The 20,591-nt window shown below is 46.2% G+C and overlaps 1 protein-coding gene and 1 pseudogene across 1 annotated transcript in view; one reads left to right on the top strand and one right to left on the bottom strand.

Annotated features, from left to right (window-relative positions):
* Positions 1 to 20,591, bottom strand: part of LOC141141031 (exportin-5-like) — a 101,240-nt gene that overhangs the window by 12,709 nt on the left and 67,940 nt on the right. Inside the window, exons 21-30 of the mRNA XM_073628690.1 lie at positions 16,340 to 16,440; positions 16,163 to 16,259; positions 15,955 to 16,091; positions 15,064 to 15,161; positions 14,410 to 14,435; positions 11,642 to 11,736; positions 10,753 to 10,845; positions 8,807 to 8,889; positions 8,370 to 8,477; positions 6,570 to 6,707 (exon numbers count right to left, since the gene is read on the bottom strand). Of these exons, the coding sequence (XP_073484791.1) occupies positions 6,570 to 6,707; positions 8,370 to 8,477; positions 8,807 to 8,889; positions 10,753 to 10,845; positions 11,642 to 11,736; positions 14,410 to 14,435; positions 15,064 to 15,161; positions 15,955 to 16,091; positions 16,163 to 16,259; positions 16,340 to 16,440 (976 nt within the window). The remainder of the gene's footprint in view (positions 1 to 6,569; positions 6,708 to 8,369; positions 8,478 to 8,806; positions 8,890 to 10,752; positions 10,846 to 11,641; positions 11,737 to 14,409; positions 14,436 to 15,063; positions 15,162 to 15,954; positions 16,092 to 16,162; positions 16,260 to 16,339; positions 16,441 to 20,591) is intronic.
* On the top strand, positions 3,149 to 3,265 carry LOC141141682 (5S ribosomal RNA; annotated as a pseudogene).

Raw genomic sequence — 20,591 nt, 5'->3', positions numbered from 1 at the left:
CATTAAGGCCTTTTTCATGTTTTTTACCTTTTTCATCATATACCTCCTTTGGGGAAAGAGACACCTATGGGCCTTCTTTTGTTTTTATTCAACCTACTACTCAATGGCTCACTTACACTGTGTGGTTGATGCCTTTTGGTCTGGATACATGAGCCAACTGGCTGACGCATGCGTGTGGGAGCTGAGATGCGTACCACTGGATCTCCCCTCTCCGTTCGGAGTGGGTGGATATTTCCGCGCTACGCATCGACGTCACGTGACAGACGCCATGCGTGCGGCGCTCTCTATAGCTTCGTTATGCTGGCTTTGTCATCCCATCTGCGGTTAGCGAGGGGTATGCCTGACGCACACGCCTAGTGAGGTGTCGCTTGGGCAACGGCGCCATCCCCCTCCTTTTTCACGCTTACGTGGCATTAGACGGGGTTGGACGTGTGAGCCCCTATACTGGCCCCACTTGAGACAGTCTGTCCACACTGCTGGCTCACCTTTCTTTGTTTGGTTAGCATCCAGTGAATGCACATCCTGTTGGCTCTTAGCCCATTATCAGGTAAACAAGGTAGCTATATTGATGTAATTGTACTTTTCTGTTCTTACTCAAGCACAGAAACTGTTTATTTGACAACGTCATATATATTTACATTTATACTTTTTAGAAACCACTCAAGATTTTTTGTTAGCCACCATTTGCTATTGGTGTAGATGAGCTACCGATGTTTGGAGAGTCTTTCTCAGGCTGCAGGACCAAGTTGGTAGCCTCCAGCTCTCAAGATCGCATCTCCACATGGTGGTTGTGAGTATTATCCAGAGTATACTTTTCCCACACTACATCTTTCTACTTGGTGTACTTTTCCCCTTAAGGCAATTGATTTAGACATTTTTTATGGTCCCTTTTTTCAGATCAAAGACATTGCAGCTCCTGGAGAGTAGATTAACACACTACAAAACGCGTAGAGCCGTAGTACATGCAATGCCTAAACCGTTTACATGTATTTTTCATTTGTATGGACATTTGCAATGCTATCAGCAATTTCAAGCAAATGGGGAGTTTCTCAGTTGATGTAGCATAAGGGTCTACATACTGTCATGTTTATTCATGTTCCTATATGTATATATATGAATTTTGCTGTCTCATGTATTTCACTGTATGAATTTTTAATCATGATTTACAATAAATATACCGTTTTCTACACCCATCACTGCTTGAATGCATGTCTCATTTAAAGTCCCGCCATGTTCTCCCCTTCTTCATGAAACCGGGATGAAGGCATCCGCCTCATTTAAAGTCCCAATTTTCCCCTTTCTTCGCCTGCGAAGACCAAGTTGAGGCCTTGCAGATTTGAACCATGGAAGCTTGGTGATGCACTCCCACAAAGCACTAATAGTCCTAGTGGAGTGCGCTTTTGATTTGAGAGGGTGGAATCCTCCTTTTTAAACCATAAGCTTGAACAGTTACTTGCGGAATCCATTTAGAAATAGTAGCTTTCAATGCTGCCTGTCCTTTTTCTAGGACCTTCAGGCAACACAATAAAACATCCGTTTTTTCGAATCTGAGCAGTCGCTTTCAAGTAGATCTTGAGTGCTCTCACCACATCAAAAGAATGTAGCAATTTCCCTTCCGTAGAACAGGGAAAAATGAAGGTAGAACAATATCCTGGTTTGGATAAAAAGACTAGACACTACCTTCGGTAGAAAGTTAGGATGAGGACGCAATACTACCTTGTCCTTGTGAATAATCAGATATGGCTCTTTACAAGAAAGAGTAGCCAACTCGATAGCCTTCTTGCAGAAGATATGGCTACCAGAAAATTAGTTTCCTTGTCAAAAGGACCAAGGCAATATGCTGTATCGGCTCAAAAAGGCTGTTTCAACAATGCCGACAGAACTGAATTCAAGTTCCAAGGGTTCAGGAGTGACTTAACTGGAGGATTAAGCTACGAGCCAAAGAATGCGAAACAAATGGTTGTTGAAATAATACCGATAAGGCCGGAAACCTGGCCTTTGATAGTACGCAAGGCCAGCTTCATTTCTAACCCTATCTATAGAAGTCAAGAATTCTACCCATGACATACTTCCTGGGGTGCCAACCCCTGGATTCACAGCAGGAGACATATGCTTTCCAGACTCTATAATCTAGGATTCTGGAAGCCAGATTCTCTGCATTAACCAAGGTAAATACCACTGGACCTGACAGCCCACGCTTCTTCAGAATGTGGGCCTCAATAGCCAAACCGTTAAATTTAGCGTTTGTAAGGTAGGATGAAATACTTGACCTTGCGAAAGGAGGTCTGGACGTGGTGGTAGGATCCATGAGTCCCCTACCGCCATATTTATGATCTCTGCATACCAAGATCTTCTGGGCCACAAGAATCACAGATTTCCCTTCCTGCTTGACCCTGCAAAGCAGTCGTGGAAGCAGCAGAATAGGAAATGCATAAATCAGTGAGAACTGATTTCCCGGGAATACTAAGGCATCTGTTCCGCATGCTAGCAGATCCCTTGTTCTTGACACAAAGTTGTTGATTCTCTTGTTGAACCTGGACGCAAACAGATCTATGTCTGGGATCCCCCATCTTCGGTGCATTGCCAGAAAGATATCGGGGTGAAGGGAACATTCCCCTGGGAACAACTGCTGGCGATTCAAGTAGTCTGCCTGCCAATTTTCTATTCCCGGAATAAAGACTGCCGATAGGCAAGGTACATTGTTTTCTGCCCAAGTTAAGATATGATTCATCTCTCTCTGGGCCGCACGACTTCTCGTGCCCCCCCTTGGTGGTTGATATAGGCTACTGCTGTGGCATTGTCGGATTGGATCCTGACAGGACAATTCCGTAACCTGAACGTCCAGGCCCTCAGGGCCAAGCGTGCATAGGCATAGAATAGTTTGAGGATGATTTGGATAAACACATCCAAAAAAATTTTTGTGGAAAAAAAGTATCCTTTTGCTAGTTTGGAAGAGGAGTTAACGTATTTTATTTAAATAAGCTCCTACTCCAGTGCCAGAAGCATCTGCCTCCAGGCAGTCACGACGGCCTCCGCTGTCAAGTTCCAGAAGGAAACTGAAGCCTCCTTATGAGGGGGCACCCCCTCTCGCTCAAGTGGGGGGGAAGACTTCTGCAGTTCTCAAGGGCCTGGCAGGAAGAGCGTCGAAGCCTACAGCCACATCACCCTGAAAGCGCCCGATCTCGTCTGATCTCAGAGGCTAAGCAGGGTTGGGCCTGGTCAGTACCTGGATGCGACCGCCTAGGAATACCAGGTGTCGTAGGCTGCAAAAGGGGCGACTTCATCAATAACTCTAGGGTACAAACTTGAGTTCCGAAAGTCCCCTTCTCCTCATTTTCTCGGTTCCCATGCAAGAGCAGGGATTTGGGGTTTTATTTAAACCTTTTCACGGTACCAAATGGGTATGTCAGACCCATTCTAGATCTCAAAGATCTTAACCGGTTTCTGAATATCCGCTCTTTTTGCATGGAGTCAATCGAATCAGTGGTCTCCGTCCTACAAGGTGGAGAACTTCTGGCGTCAATAGACATCAGGGATGCATACCTCCAAGTACCTATATTTCCTGCTCACCATAACGTTTCGAGGTAGAAAATCTTTTTTAGTTTGTAGCTCTGCCTTTTGGTCTATCTACTGCACCTCGAGTATTTACAAAGGTCCTGGCCCCTCCTGTAGCCGGATTAAGGGCTCAAGGTATAACGATTATAGCTTACCTAGATGATCTGCTCTTGATAGACCAGTCGGTAGCCCGCTTGGACCAAAGTATGATCCACAGTCAACTACCTGGAATACCTAGGTTGGATTCTCAACCTAGAAAAATCCTCCTTGACAAAAAAAAAAAAACTATCAAGGAGATTAGAATACTTGGGTCTGATTATTGATACAGCCCAGAAAAGGGTATTCTTGCCCCAGGCAAAGATCAGGGTCATAAAAGGAACGGATTCAGGTGGTCTAGGCAAAGAAGAATCCTTCTATTCAACTTTGCATGAGGTTGTTAGGAAAGATGGTGGGTTCATTCGAGGCCGTTCCTTATGCTCAGTTTCATTTGAGGCTGCTGCAACACAGTATCTTGCTGGCTTGAAACAAAAAGATCCAAGCTCTAGATTTCCCAATGTATCTGTCTCCAGGGTGCGCCGAAGCCTGGTGGTTGATAACCAAGAATCTGCAGAAGGTAAAATCTTTCCTACCAGTTACCTGGAAGATGGTAACAATGACCTTGCCCATCAACATTCTAGAGATCCGGGCAGTGTGCTTGGCCCTGAGGGCCTGGACGTTCAGGTTACGGAATTGTCCTGTCAGGATCCAATCCTATAATGCCACAGGAGTAGCCTATATCAATCACCAAGGAGGGCACGAGAAGTCGTGCGGCCCGGAGAGAGGTGAATCATATCTTAACTTGGGCAGAAAACAATGTACCTTGCCTATTGGCAGTCTTCATTCTGGGAATAGAAAATTGGCAGGCGGACTACTTGAGCCGCCAGCAGTTGTTCCTGGGAGAATGTTCCCTTCACCCTGATATCTTCCTGCAATGCGCCGAAGATGGGGGATCCCAGATGTAGATCTGTTGGCGTCCAGATTCAACAAGAGTATCGACAACTTTGTGTCAAGAACAAGGGATCCGCTAACATGCAGACAGGTACCTTAGTATTCCTGGGGAATCAGTTCTCACCGATTTATGCATTTCCTCCTATTCTGCTGCTTACACGACTGCTTCACAGAATCAAGTAGGAAGGGATCGATGATTCTTGTGGCCCAGAAGATCTTGGTATGCAGAGATCATAAAGATAGCGGTAGGGGACTCTTGGACCCTACCACCACGTCCAGACCTTCTCTTGCAAGGTCCAGTATTCCATCCTACCTTACAAATGCTAAATGTATCGGTTTGGCTATTGAGACCCACATTCTGAAGAAGCGTGGGCTGTCAGGTCCAGTGGTATTTACCTTGGTTAATGCAGAGAAGCTGGCTTCCAGAATCATAGATTATAGAGTCTGGAAAACATATGTCTCCTGGTATGAATCCAGGGGTTGGCACCCCAGGAAGTATGTCATAGGTAGAATTCTTGACTTCTGTAGATGGCGTTAGAAATGAAGCTGGCCTTGCGTACTATCAAAAGCCAGGTGTTGGCCTTATCGGTATTATTTCAACAATCACTTGCTTCACATTCTTTGGTTCGTAGCTTATTCAGGGCGTAACGCGGCTTAATCCTCCGGTTAAAGGCACCCTTGGGACTTGAATTTAGTTCTGTCGGCATTGCTGAAACACAGCCTTTTTGAGCCAATACAGCATATTCCCTTGGTCCTTTTTGACAAGGAAACTAATTTTTTGGTAGCCATATCTTCTGCAAGAAGGGTATTGAAGTTGGCTGCTTTTTCTTGTAAAGAACCATATTTGATTATTTTAACGGATTCAAGGATAAGGTAGTATTGCGTCCTCATCCTAACTTTCTACCAAAGGTAGTGTCTAGTTTTTATCCGAAGCAGGATATTGTTCTACCTTCATTTTTCCAGAACCCTCTTCTACGGAGGGAAAATTACTACATTCTCTCGATGCGATGAGAGCACTCAAGGTCTACTTGAAGGTGACTGCTCAGATTCGAAAAATGGATGTTTTGTGTTGTGTTGCCTGAAGATCCCAGAAAAAGGACAGGCAGCATCGAAGTCTACTATTTCTAAATGGATTCGGCAAGTAACTGTTCAGGCTTATGGTTTAAAGAGGAGGATTCCACCCTCTCAAATCAAAAGCACACTCCACTAGGACTGTTAGTGCTTCATGGGAGTTCATCACCAAGCTTCCATGGTTCAAATCTGCAAGGCCTCAACTTGGTCTTCAGTCCATACATTTACCAGATTTTATCAGGTGAATGCAAAAAGGCATGAGGATAACGCCTTTGGGCGTAGTGTGCTGCAGGCAGCAGTATAAGTCCTCTAGTCTAATGTTACCCTAATTCTGTTGTGTCTCCCTCCCCTCAGTTGGCATTGCATCCCACATAGTAATTACTATGGCTCTGTGTCCTGTGATGTACGATTAAGAAAATAGCATTTTTATAACAGCTTACCTGTAAAATCTTTTTTCTTTGAAGTACATCATGGGACACAGAGCCATAGTAATTACTATGTGGGTTATAGGCCACCTTCAGGTGATGGACACTGGCACACCCTAAGACAGGAAGTCCACTCCCTATATAACCCCTCCCACTACTGGGAATACCTCAGTTTTTGTAGCAAAGCAATACACGTGTATACCAGAAAGAGGGGAAGGACCTCTGTGTCCCGTGATGTACTTCAAAGAAAAGGATTTTACAGGTAAGCTGTTATAAAAATCCTATTTTCTTAATCGTACATCACGGGACACAGCTCACAAATCGAGTCAGTATTTAAAAAAAAAAACAAAAAAAAAAAAAAAAACACGTATTGCGAAACGCTCGTAAACCTCGTTGCTCGCAATCCGAGATTTTACTGTATATATTTATAACACCTGTCTCCATGATTATAATTTTATAATTCCAACATTATGCTAGCATAGTTCACCACTTCCTTGATAGTTCCTGGCAGTCGGAGTCACTGATTCTTACCAGAGCTTCATACACCTGTAATGCCAGGCTCACCAGGGCGTAATTACAGGCTTCGTCCTGACCGTGTATCTGAAGACTGTGCAGAATATTTGTAAAGAAACAAAGAGCAGCTTCTGAGGGCAGAGAACCGGAAATCACCTACAGGAGACAGTGATCAACGTCAGCAACACATACCGTACTATGCAGCTAAGAGGAGCAAGAAGATGGATATAGAGAAGAGGAAGAAAAGCACACAAAAGAGGAAGAAGAAAAGGATGAGAGATGGAGACTGCAATATCTTTATAATGAGCATGATAGAAAGGAGGAACCCCAGATTCAGACTAAAGACTCGGTCCTACACACTGTAAGACAATCGGGCGAACATTTTAGTTCAAAGAATTTTCGTACGATTTTTGTAGAGTGCGTACACAACTTTTAACAGACTATTCCAAATCTTTGTACGACAATTTCCTGAAGGGACAAACTCCCAAATTTTCTTCATACGGTAACAGAACGAACAATCTTCGTTTAAAGTGTACCGTTTTCATACAAGAAAAATCAGAAAAGAAAGACTGCGCATGATCAGAAACAAACAAAAAAAGCCTTTGTCATGCGAGAATATTCGTAAGAATTTTTTTTCATCGGTTTCCAATTGGCTATGTAACATTGAGAAAAAAAACAGGCATATGTTCACCCAATTTTCTGATAGTGTGTACCCCAATTAAGGGACCGTTCAAACTTATTGTTGGGGGAGGTGCCGAGCCACATTTTCACCTCAGCCCCCCGCCCCAATGTAAGCAAAAAAAAAAAAAAAAACAGCTGGGGTGTACCCATGCCGTGGTGATGATGCTCTGCTTTGTGGACATGGCAGGAACTATAAGCCTTGTCACATTTGGTGGGTACCACAGTCTGCTGAATACCACCCATGCAAGTAAATGGAGCTACATTGCAACCCCCCCCATAATTGAGTGCAATGCATGTGGTTGTGACACGGTGGTGCAGCATTTACAAGGTTGAAACAAGCGGTGAGGGCAAGTGGCAATCCTTGTAGCAAATTTAAAAAACGAGCCCTTAAAGTGATTGTTAACGCAGCCAATGAGGAGAGGAGAGAAAGGGGGCGGGCCGCAGCTCCTTGTATAAATGGACATAGGGAGCTGTTGCTCGGCTTGGGTGCCCTCATAGCAGGCTGCTTGTTGTGGGGGGCACTTAACGGGAGGGGCCAGGAGAGCTGATGAGGAGGATCGGGGCATGCTCTGTGCAAAGCCAACTGCACAGGGCAGCGAAGTATAAGGTTCCTTTCACACTGGGGTGGTTTGCAGGCGCTATTGCGCTAATAATAGCGCCTGAAAACCGATCCGAAAGTGCCGCTGCTTTAATTCCAGTGTGAAAGCCCCGAGGGCTTTCATACTGGAGCGGTGCGCTAGCAGGACAGGAAAAAAAGTCCTGCTAGCAGCATCTTCGGAGCGGTGAAGGAGTGGAGTGTATACCGCGCTCCTTCACTGCTCCTGCCCATCGAAATCAATGGGAGGGCGCGGCTATACCGCCGGCAAAGCGCCTCTGCAGAGGCGATTTGCGGTGGTTTTAACCCTTTCTCGGGCGCTAGCAGGGGGGTAAAACCGCCCCGCTAGTGGCCGAATACAGACGGTAAAGCACCGCTTACAATAGCGGTGCTTTACCGCCGACAACGCGCCCCGCCCCAGTGTGAAAGGGTCCTAACAGGTTTGTTATTTTTAACTTCACTTTAAAGAGGAGTGTGTCAGAGTCAAGTAAATAAGCCGCAACTTGGGATCAAGTCTCAAGGATCCTGGGGGCTCTCCATACCTGTTTTAGCAGGGGCCAGCACAGCAGAGTAGCGGCTTTCTGACAGGCCGGTGTGTCCATCCAAACAAGTGGGCTGAAGGCACTGATCAGTAAAGGGGAGGACACCTCCTGAAAAACAAAATTTCAACACAATTCATGAATGACATTTTGCTCCAGTTCCTAGACCCAACCTTACATTTATGCATACGCTTGAAGATTCATTCCTACTCTCCTGCAAACTTGATTAACAAGCTCCTCAATATTCCATCACCACCACCCAAAGCAAACCTCCTCATCCAATCAGAGCACCCCACATCCAATCATCATCCAGGGACCGTGCACACCCATGTATGCTGGCCTGTTGTCACCCGCCACCTTTGTCCTATTAGACTGTAACAGATTCAGCTCGGGCTACCCAGAAATGTAACTGCCGTCTGCCCACCTGGATCAGCACTCACCTCACTTGACATCAGAAACTTCCCAAGTTTGGTCAACTCCTGAGACCCTGGTGATGGTACTTCCAGGCTCATCATCTCCTCATCTGCTAGAGAGCATAGAATACAACATAAAAAATAAATACTGTATAAGGAAAATAAAAGAAGGGCGTCTTTAACAAAGGGGTGAAAAAACAACCTCAGGTCGTTGCTATAGTTTGCCCCAACTCCCGCTTTTGTTGGATAGTTTGGAAATAAGGAGGAATTCTTATACTAAATTATATTAAAATATATATATTGCAATTTATATCTACTTAAATCTACAATGGTATCCTCTGTTTTTTAAACAAACATGTTTTACCTGTTTTGCACAGAGCAGCCTCGATCCTCCTCTTCTCTGGTCCCACGCTGGCACTCCTGGCTCCTCCCTTCCTGCCAGGTGCCCCCAGAGCAAGCTGCGATCAAGCAGGTAAGCTCCCGAGCCGCGGCTCAGGCTCGGCCCCACCCCTTCCTGATTGGCTCAAAAGGAGTGCGATTCCCTTGAGAGGCAAGGCTGCCAGATCGTTTTCTGGGGCCCCCGGTAGTGCCACCCCTCATATTTCCCAGGCTGTCCTTCCTACCTACCTGTGAGTCCAGGAAATATGGGTCATAAAACCTTGCACGATGGTGGCAAAAACCCCAGCTGACAAAGAGAAGGTCCAAAACACACAAAGAACAGGATATACTCTAAGATTACAGTATAACATTACCCCAGGCTGCAGATGTAAGCTCCACCTCGGGGCAGACTGCCATCCCAAACAAAGATTTGGGGGGCACACCCTAAAAATGCATAAGAGATTGTGCAGCCATAAGACCATACAGACAAAAAAAAAAAAAAAGAGATTACAGCACACACATACAAAAATGACATTTATCCTGCAAGGATAGTTAAAAACACCTGACCATATTCAAAAAATACAGGGGTTTGGTCACACTATATGGTCATATAGTGTTAAGCCCACTTACTGCGACAAAGTACCCCGAATTAGTGGGGTGCTAATTCGGGGTACTTTGTCGCAGTAAGTGGGCTTAGCACTATATGATCATATAGTGTGACCAAACCCCAGTATTTTTTGAATATGGTCAGGTGTTTTTAACTATCCTTGCAGGATAAATGTCATTTTTGTATGTGTGTGCTGTAATCTCTTTCTTTTTTCTCAAGCTGCCAGCCCAACCTTGGGGCAGGCTGCCAGCCTGTGCCAGAAAGATGAAAAATGAGGAGACAAAGGATAATGGAAAAAAAAAAAAGGCATGCTGGTAGTGGAAGGAGTTATTCCGGGCTGGCCTACAGTTTATTTGCTAGGAAAAAAAAAAACAAAGGGTTTTAGACTGTGTCCCTAATGGAACACAGAAAGAAAATGGTTTCGAGTCAATTTTATTTTTTACTTTACTCTCGTTTTAGGTTTTATACAAGTCTTTGCTTTAGAAAAAAAAAACAAAAACATTTAATATACGACGAGACTCCCGAAGCACTATGGGTTAGATCACTGTTTCTCAACTTCAGTTCTCCCAACAGGTCATGTTTTAAGGCTATTATTTTGCACAGGTGATTTGATCAGTTTCACTGCCTTAGTAATTACCACAGCTGTTTCATCTGAGGGGAAACCCTGAAAACATGATCTGTTGCGGCCCCTTGAGGACTGGAGTTGAGAAACACTGGAATAGCTAACACAGCAACACTGCAGACACAAATTGCTATGAGGCTCCATTTGTCTGATTAAAATGTTGGACTGAGCCGCCTGATAAGGAGTCACTGCTGGTAGGACTCATTTAGCCTCCTATCAGCACAGCTCAAACCGAATCATGCTGGCTAGATAAAACACTACACAATCATTTTGTAATCCTGACCATAAATAATGAAAGAACATATGTTTCCAGTCACTATACAAGCTCTTCAGAAATAAATTATGGTGTCAATTCTGTGTTCTTACCCTCTGCTTCAGCCTGATTCACACCACGCAGTCCGTTCGCCTCTGTTTTGTTTGTGCTTTGCTCACTGGTCTTCTTGGCCACACAGCAAGTAGCTGGAATCATACAGAAAACAGGGGAAGAGGAACTTGTTAATAAAAAGTGTCATACAGAAAAAAAATGGAGGAGTGACACTTTAACCACTTCCCCCGGGGGCACGCAGTGTGGCGATCGGCAGTGCTGTGTGTCGCTCTGACCCACATCTCCGATTGTGGTAAAGAGCCTATGACGTAGGCTCTTAACCACATGAACCGATGTGACCAATCACAGCGGTAACCAGGAAGTTCCGGTAAACGTCTTTCCTCACTCGGTTCACGATCTGACGGGGGGGGGGGTTTAGGGGGCCTACGCTGATAATCAGCACATTGATCATCAGCACAGACCCCGTCAGAGGTGCCCACCAAAATGCCAATAAGTGCCCAAAGTGCCAATCTGTGCCCATCAGTAACGACTGTCAGTGTCACCCAGTGCCCATCAGTGCTGCATATAAATGCCTCCTCATCAATGCCCATGAGTGCCACCTCATCAGTACCCATCAGTGCAGGAGAAAACACATTTTTTATAACAGAAAATAAAAACTTTTTTTTTGTTTTCAAAAAATTTGGTCTTTCTTAGTTTAACAAAAAATAAAAAACCCCAGTGGTGATCAAATACCACCAAAAGAAATCTCTATTTGTGGGAAGAAAATGATAAAAATTTAGCTTGGGTACAGTGTTGCATGACCGCCCAATTGGCATTCAAAGCGTGACAGCTTGCCTGACACGAAGTGGTGTCATACACACAAGGAAAAAGAGAGATTTTAACAACTTTACTAGTTCTAATTCGATTACATGCAAGTATCTAAGAACTTACCAAGCAGATCCACCATATCTCTTGTCACCAGCCGTGCCAGCTCAATTTCCAGCATCTCTGATGATTCTGTGTTCACTTCTCCATAATCTTCTCCACTGCTCAGAGACAAACCATTACCCCCTCAGGTAAATATGATGACCGTTTCAGACAACATGCCCACTGCAACAGTTCACCTCGGCCTAAGCCAAGAATCTAGCACTAGCCCTGCAGAGGACTCCAGAGTCCAAATATCAGCTTCTACAGTTGGAGAAGTGAGCTGTAATACTGAGCTCCATAGGTCCTCCGTCCATTCTTCATCATTCTTCTCCATCCATTCGTCTCCATCTCTCGGCCTTCACCCATTCGTCTCCATCTCTCGGCCTTCACCAATTCGTCTCCATCTCTCGGCCTTCACCCATTCGTCTCCATCTCTCGGCCTTCACCCATTCGTCTCCATCTCTCGGCCTTCACCCATTCGTCTCCATCTCTCGGCCTTCACCCTTTCGTCTCCATCTCTCGGCCTTCACCCATTCGTCTCCATCTCTCGGCCTTCACCCATTCGTCTCCATCTCTCGGCCTTCACCCATTCGTCTCCATCTCTCGGCCTTCACCCATTCGTCTCCATCTCTCGGCCTTCACCCATTCGTCTCCATCTCTCGGCCTTCACCCATTCGTCTCCATCTCTCGGCCTTCACCCATTCGTCTCCATCTCTCGGCCTTCACCCATTCGTCTCCATCTCTCGGCCTTCACCCATTCGTCTCCATCTCTCGGCCTTCACCCATTCGTCTCCATCTCTCGGCCTTCACCCATTCGTCTCCATCTCTCGGCCTTCACCCATTCGTCTCCATCTCTCGGCCTTCACCCATTCGTCTCCATCTCTCGGCCTTCACCCATTCGTCTCCATCTCTCGGCCTTCACCCATTCGTCTCCATCTCTCGGCCTTCACCCATTCGTCTCCATCTCTCGGCCTTCACCCATTCGTCTCCATCTCTCGGCCTTCACCCATTCGTCTCCATCGCATCTCTCCTTCACCCATTCGTCTCCATCGCATCTCTCCTTCACCCATTCGTCTCCATCGCATCTCTCCTTCACCCATTCGTCTCCATCGCATCTCTCCTTCACCCATTCGTCTCCATCGCATCTCTCCTTCACCCATTCGTCTCCATCGCATCTCTCCTTCACCCATTCGTCTCCATCGCATCTCTCCTTCACCCATTCGTCTCCATCGCATCTCTCCTTCACCCATTCGTCTCCATCGCATCTCTCCTTCACCCATTCGTCTCCATCGCATCTCTCCTTCACCCATTCGTCTCCATCGCATCTCTCCTTCACCCATTCGTCTCCATCGCATCTCTCCTTCACCCATTCGTCTCCATCGCATCTCTCCTTCACCCATTCGTCTCCATCGCATCTCTCCTTCACCCATTCGTCTCCATCGCATCTCTCCTTCACCCATTCGTCTCCATCGCATCTCTCCTTCACCCATTCGTCTCCATCGCATCTCTCCTTCACCCATTCGTCTCCATCGCATCTCTCCTTCACCCATTCGTCTCCATCGCATCTCTCCTTCACCCATTCGTCTCCATCGCATCTCTCCTTCATCCATTCGTCTCCATCGCATCTCTCCTTCATCCATTCGTCTCCATCGCATCTCTCCTTCATCCATTCGTCTCCATCGCATCTCTCCTTCATCCATTCGTCTCCATCGCATCTCTCCTTCATCCATTCGTCTCCATCGCATCTCTCCTTCATCCATACGTCTCCATCGCATCTCTCCTTCATCCATACGTCTCCATCGCATCTCTCCTTCAACCATTCGTCTCCATCGCATCTCTCCTTCATCCATTCGTCTCCATCGCATCTCTCCTTCATCCATTCGTCTCCATCGCATCTCTCCTTCATCCATTCGTCTCCATCGCATCTCTCCTTCATCCATTCGTCTCCATCGCATCTCTCCTCCAGCCATTCGTCTCCATCGCATCTCTCCTCCAGCCATTCGTCTCCTCCAGCCATTCGTCTCCATCGCACCTCTCCTCCAGCCATTCGTCTCCATCGCACCTCTCCTCCAGCCATTCGACTCCATCGCATCTCTCCTCCAGCCATTCGACTCCATCGCATCTCTCCTCCAGCCATTCGTCTCCATCGCATCTCTCCTCCAGCCATTCGTCTCCATCGCATCTCTCCTCCAGCCATTCGTCTCCATCGCATCTCTCCTCCAGCCATTCGTCTCCATCGCATCTCTCCTCCAGCCATTCGTCTCCATCGCATCTCTCCTCCAGCCATTCGTCTCCATCTCCCTCCTCCAGCCATTCGTCTCCATCTCCCTCCTCCAGCCATTCGTCTCCATCTCCCTCCTCCAGCCATTCGTCTCCATCTCCCTCCTCCAGCCATTCGTCTCCATCTCCCTCCTCCAGCCATTCGTCTCCATCTCCCTCCTCCATCCCATTTTTCTATTCCAACCTTTCCTTCTTTCTAACCCTCACCTCAGTCTGCCTGTCCATCTTTTGCCTCCTCCCATCTTTTCTTTCCATCCATCCTCCCATTATATTCCATAACCTGCCTTTCTCCATCACCAGTCCTTCATCAATCTTCCTCCTCCACACTCCATTCGTTCTCTCTCTATCCAGCCATCTTGCTCCACACATCCTTCCGTCCCTCTCACTGATACATTCATCTCTTCCCATCATCCACCCCTCCTTTCTTCCTCTCACTCAATCATCCATCCATCTCCTACATTGTTCCATTAATCCTCCTCCCCCTGACCTATTCCCCTTCTATGTGTACTTACCTTGTCAACCATTTCTGTGACAATCTCTGGAAGAGACAAAGGAGAACATCATTAAAAACAAGGACAGGTTTTTTTGGTCAATAAATTTACATTTTTTTCAAGTTCAAAAATCGATATTTTATATGAACTACATGTGGAAAAACATTTTTCAAAAATATTTATTGCAGAAAGAATCTAAGTCACTGTTTGCAAAGCATGCTGGACTTTCTTAGACTTCCCAATGAGAGCCCAAGATGCCTGCGTAAGCTGCAAATCTCTGCAGTATTCATTGCTACTACAGTCACGCCAGCAGTTATCCGGGTCTTGTGCCGAGCAGCTGCCCTTCTACATATTAACCACAGTGGGTCGCTCTTTTGGCACCGCTTCTCTCTATACAATCAGGGAATGTCTTGTATTCACTGAAAAAAAAAAAAAAAAAAACACACAAGGCTTTCTCTGAATGGTGGCAGTGCTGAGCAAGTGACCCCCCATAGTTACTATGCAGGAGGATGGCTGCTTGACACATGACCCCGGAAAACCGATGCCATCACTGTAGTAGCTGTGACTACTCCAGCGATTTGCAGCTTACCCAGGCATCTGTTCAGCAATTCTTCAGTGGTGTTGACATGTGAAGAGGTCACAGCGACAGGACAGAAACCAAGGGAGTTTTCTTACCTGGTTCATGAAGGACAGCAGTGGACCCATGATGGGACATAGAAGGCTCTCGTACCTCTCTGGAGGACAGGACAGGATAAACGGCTTCATAAACATATGTACAGATAAGGACATTAAGGAAAGATAGGTGACCATAGTATTGGGGCGTGCTGTTTGCCAATATAACGCTTCTACGTCATTCAGAGGCTACTCTCCCAATGCTGGCATTTCTTGCTGTGCCATCACACCCCCCCCCCCGTGCTACCTACATTCACCCCTCTATAAACCTCCTCCCCTTCTGTCTTCTACATCACCCCTCTTTATCATCTATCACCGCTCTAAAAACCTTTTCACCCCTCTTGTACCATCTATATTACACCTCTATAATCTTGAATCCCCTGGCGCTGCTGACATCACATCCAAGATGGAGGCGCCCAGCGGAAGCTCAGGGCTTTTGGATGTCTATGCAGGGAAGGCTTTTACAGGTAAATAACATGATACAATATGGTAAAATGCACATTATGATCTTATGGGAAGAGTGTTGTTGAAATGAATGGTCTGGTGACAGTCTTAACACTTGACCTCCAGGCCTTTTTCTGACATTTTTGTTTTGTTTTTTTTTGGTGGTTTTTGCAATTTTATAAGACCCCCAAATCCCTCCCCTGTCCTTAAAAGCATTCAAAAACAGGGGTGGAGGAACTTGACTGGCCTGCACAGAGTCCTGACCTCAACCCAATAGCACACCTCTGGGATTAATTGGAGCAGAGATTGTGAACCAGGCTCTCTCATTCAACATCAGTGCCTGACCTCACAAATGAGCTTCCTACAATACAAGTGTTAATGCTCACATCCCTCTCCTCCATGCATCAGGACCAAATCCTATCCCCTTTTCCCCCCAGCACTGAAGGATATACAGCATGGCTCGCAGACGGTAGTCGGGAACATTGCTGAGATTGCAGAAGGCCGAATTAAGCAGGCGAGTGGCCAGGTCTGGAATAGAATAAAAGTCCTGCAACATGGCTTGTCCAAGCTTTCCCATAACCTGGCAACTAGAATGAGAGATTAATGAGAACTCTGAAATTAGGAACAGAATATGTAGCTGGGGCAGAGCAGTACTCACCAGCTCTCATAAATGGAGCGGAAGAAGCCCTGCATCCTTTCCTCTGCACTTCGATACACGGGGACATCGCCTGTGTCCATGACAGGCTGTATCAACCCTACAAGTGGAATACAACATCATGGAGTGGAAAGGCACAAATAAATCTATGCATATAACCATTATAGGCTCAAAACTTACCCAAGATGAACTTCTTATCCATCTCCATCATGTCCAAACACTTGGCATAGGATTCACCCATCTTTTGGACAACCTCTGGCAGGTACAGATTGTTGAATGTCCTGAGGAGTAGAAGGGTATACAGGGTTAGGGATTGAGGCTGGTCAGAGGTGAGGGACACTTTGGGTTGGGTAAAAAATTATTAACATGGATGGAGGCACACGTATGAGTAGTGGTCATTTAACTACTTACCGACCGGGCCATAGCCGAACGACAGCTACAGCGCGGACGGATAATTAAGGGAGGGCAAACTATAACGTCCTCCCAGAATCGTCCTCCTGCGTTACCCCGGGAATGTCCATTACCGGTAAAGGGCCAATGACAGCAGCCCTTTACCTTGTGATCGATCTGTCCAATGACGGAGTGATCAGTTGTCAACAAGCCAGGGCATGCCCGGTTCAGATCTTCCGCTCTCCGTACCGATCAGTACAGTGTGTGAGGAGAGGGGAGAGATTGAGTGCAGCAGCGCTGTGGGCTTGATCTGAAGTGCCCATAGTGCTGATCTGTGCCAATTCCGGTCTCATCCATCCTCATTCATGTTCAGCCATCCCCATCCATGGCTCATTTATGCCTCATTCTTGCTCATCCATGCCACTACAGTGCCTCACAAAAGTGTAATAGGTAGTCAAATTAGGTTTGAAATTTATGCCCTTAGAACACCCAATGGTGCTCCCTGCATGTTGGGCCTCAGTATGTGGCCAGGCTGTGTAAATGTCTCACACATGTGGTATCGCCATACTCGGGAGGAGTAGCAGAATGTATTTTGGGTTGTAATTTTTGCTATGTGTTAGAAATATAGTATAAAAGTTGACAACTTTGTGTATAAAAAAAAAAAAAAAAAAAAATGCGTTTTCATTTTCTTTCCACATGTTCCAAAAACTTGTGGAAAAAAAATGACACGTTCAAAAGACTCATTGTGCCTCATAAAATATACGTTGGGGCGTTTACTTTTTAAAATGGGGTCATTTTTGGGGTGTTTCCATTTTCATGGTGCTCCAGGGCCTTCAAAAGTGCAAGAGGTGATTCAAGAAATTAAACGTGTATTTCTTAAATCATACATCACGGGACACAGAGCCATAGTAAATACTATGTGAATTATAGGCCACCTTCAGGTGATGGACACTGACACACCCTAAGGCCCCTTTCACACGATCGGACCGTTCAGGTCCGCCTGTCAGTTTTGACGGCGGACCTGAACGGGCGCTCCATGTTAGTCTATGGAGCGTTGGATGTCAGCGGAGACATGTCCGCTGACATCCGACCCGGTCCGATCCGCTGAAGAGCAGACGGATGGTCCTACGTCCAGGTCCGTCGCTGGTGGATCGGATCGGGGGAGATCTGACAAAAACGGACACGCTGTCCGTTTTCGTCCGATCCCTCCATAGGCGGCAGCGGCACCTGACAAGCTCCTCCCCGCTCAGTGAGCAGAGAGGAACCTGTCATCCGCCGGCTCAGCGGAGATCAACGGACAGATCTCCCGCTGAGCCGGCGGACCGAGGCGGGCTCCGTAGAAACGGAGCCTACCTCGTGTGAAAGGGGCCTAAGACAGGAAGTCCACTCCCTATATAACCCCTCCCACTACTGGGAGTAACTCAGTTTTTTCGCCAGTGTTGGTCACTAGTAAAGATGTGCTGTGCTGAGCTCCACTGGAGCAATCCTTGCTGGGGCTAGCTATGCAGCCTGATCCATTCAAAGTGTCTTTTTAGGCCGAATTGAATGGTACCCGGGCCTCGTGCCGGAAAAAACGAGGTTTAGCCTGTAACTTTTCTCTTCCTAGAGAGCTGGACCCCGGGATCCAGTGCTTTTGGTTTTTTCAGCCTTAGGTTTTTTCTGGCGGGGTGTTTTACGGGTCCAGGAGTGTGGATCCCCCTCCCTGGATAGGGTGAGGCCAGAACAGTCAGTGATGCTGCTAAATTTTTTACTGCCCCTGCACGGCGGTTGGATTACCGGATCTCCTCCTCGGCACCCCCCCCCCCCCCCAACACATGAGCCGATCCCGTTGGATCGGAGGCCCCCAGCCGCGCGGGAAAACGCTCTTTGAAAAGAGGGGGGCGCAATGTGACGGAGGGGGCGGGGCTTAGTGGGGTGTTGGCATGCGGCAACGCCCAGCGCAGGAGTATGTTTTAAAAGCTCCATTATATGCTGGCTGCAGCTATCGGAGGGACACAAAAGCAAAAAGGGGCATGTAAGAGGTTGGTGACACAGGCATTCCCTTGGCACATTTACTAAAAGCATCAGGCTGAGCATTAATAGCAGTGACAGTTGCCGGACTTTTTGCTCAAGCAGTGAATGTGATTTCTTCTGGTACCACCTCTGCATTTGTGCATCGGGCTATGGTCAGAAGGGGAGGTAGAAACACCCCAAAAAGAGCTCAAAAGGGAATCCTTCAAGCTCTAAAACAGCCTAAACTCATGGCATCCTCCCCGAGAAGGGGTGGTCGGTCAGAGTGAGACATCAGGACTATCAAATATTGCAATTGTTTTCAACACTGCAGCACCTGTCTATATTACTGGAGAGGGTTTTTTTCCTAAAGCCATAATAGGATTAGCTAGCGGCTTTAATCGCATCCCACAATGGGATAAAATGCGACAGGTCCCTTTCCATTACCCAGCACCCTCAAACTGAGGATCTGGGGGCGGGAGAAGATGAATTTCCTTCAGGGGACCGTGGAGAGGCTGATGACTCCTCTTCTGAGGGGTCAAATCCATGGGGCTCAGCTTCACAATCTGAAAGATTGATGGTGCATTTTTGCCACTCTTCATTGAGTCGGTTTACATGCCCACTTTTTGTTTTGGTTTACTAAAAAGCCTCCCCAAGCTGTGCATGCTTTTCCTGTCCATTCATTGCTGGAAAGGCTTATGTATTCTGAGTGGGATCCCCCAGATAAGCATTTTTTTCCTCCTATAACACTTCTTATGGAGAAAAAATTCACTAAGAAGTGGGAGATAACAGCAATTGTCACTGCTATATCCTCTGTGAATGAAAGTTTGACTTGTCCGATAGACAATGCTCAAATGCTTAGGGATACAACGGATAAGAAGTTGGGAATTACTATTATAAAAAAAAATTTCTCTGATGACTCAACTTGCACTAGCAGCAATTGGTGTATGTCAATCATTGAGAGACCAGTTTAAACAGGTGCTCAAGGTTATTCCTGATCAGCAGGCCAGGATTTAGCTGAGTTACCAGCAGCATTATGTTTGGCAATAGAAGCCATGAGAGATTCTATTCTCAAGCCTCGCGCCTTACGCTTGGGCTGGTGCATAGGCATAGAACCTTGTGGTTAAAAGATTGGTCAGCTGAAGTGTCATGCAAAGCTCCTGGCTAGTATTTCTTTTTGGTGAACAGCTGTTTGGGGATGATTTGGATAAATACAGCCAAAAAAAAAAAAATTTTCTAGTGGATAAAGTAATCTTTTGCTAGTTAGGAAGAGGAGTAATCGTATTTCATTTAAACAAGCGCCTTCTCCAGTGGCGGGAGCATCTGCCTCCAGGCAGTCACGACGGCCTCCGCCGTCAAGTTCAAGAGGGGAATTGGAGCCTCCTGTTGTGAATTCATGAAGAAATATATTTTATATTTACTGGCAGAAACATGAGAGATGCTTAGGCCTCACCAAGTAGATGAACTGTGATGTTAAATATTTGAACTGTTGCCCTCTTGGGGACTTTTAGGATAAAATGGACATTCTCATGTTTGACCAAGCCTTTCTCTACTTCTTTAAATATTGAAGACTTTTACAAGCATGTATTGTAAAGGAAGCTGTTGGAACAAAGACTGCTCTTGTCACAAAACAAGGAGATATTTACATGGTATTGTGAATAAAAAAAAAACTGCCACAGGACCCAAGGTTATGCAGACAATTCTCGCCTAACCTATTGTGTGCAAGTAATGGACTGTTTAAGTAGCTAATACCTTGGCTAACAGAACTGATTGTATGAACTTTTAGGGTGGTTTAGACAAACAAGTCATCTCTAGACACCCAGTGAGAATGTTCAAGGTCCCTCTCAACACATTAGAGAAAGTTGAATATTGTGCCAGTCAAAAATAATATAAGGTATCAATAAGGTTATCATAAGTCACTTTAAACTATCTCTGACATTGTAGGTCACAGAGACATTATAAAGTTGGCGTCTGCGGACCCAACAACTTTGCTATGAAGAAAATGTATATGAAAGTGTGATTTTATAAGTAGAAGTGTTTTAAGTAACGAATT

The sequence above is a fragment of the Aquarana catesbeiana genome, linkage group LG04, assembly GCF_042186555.1.
Source record: "Aquarana catesbeiana isolate 2022-GZ linkage group LG04, ASM4218655v1, whole genome shotgun sequence".
Taxonomy (NCBI): domain Eukaryota; kingdom Metazoa; phylum Chordata; class Amphibia; order Anura; family Ranidae; genus Aquarana; species Aquarana catesbeiana.
Note: the sequence above shows the minus strand (reverse complement) of the source record. Positions and strands in the feature narration are given on the sequence as shown.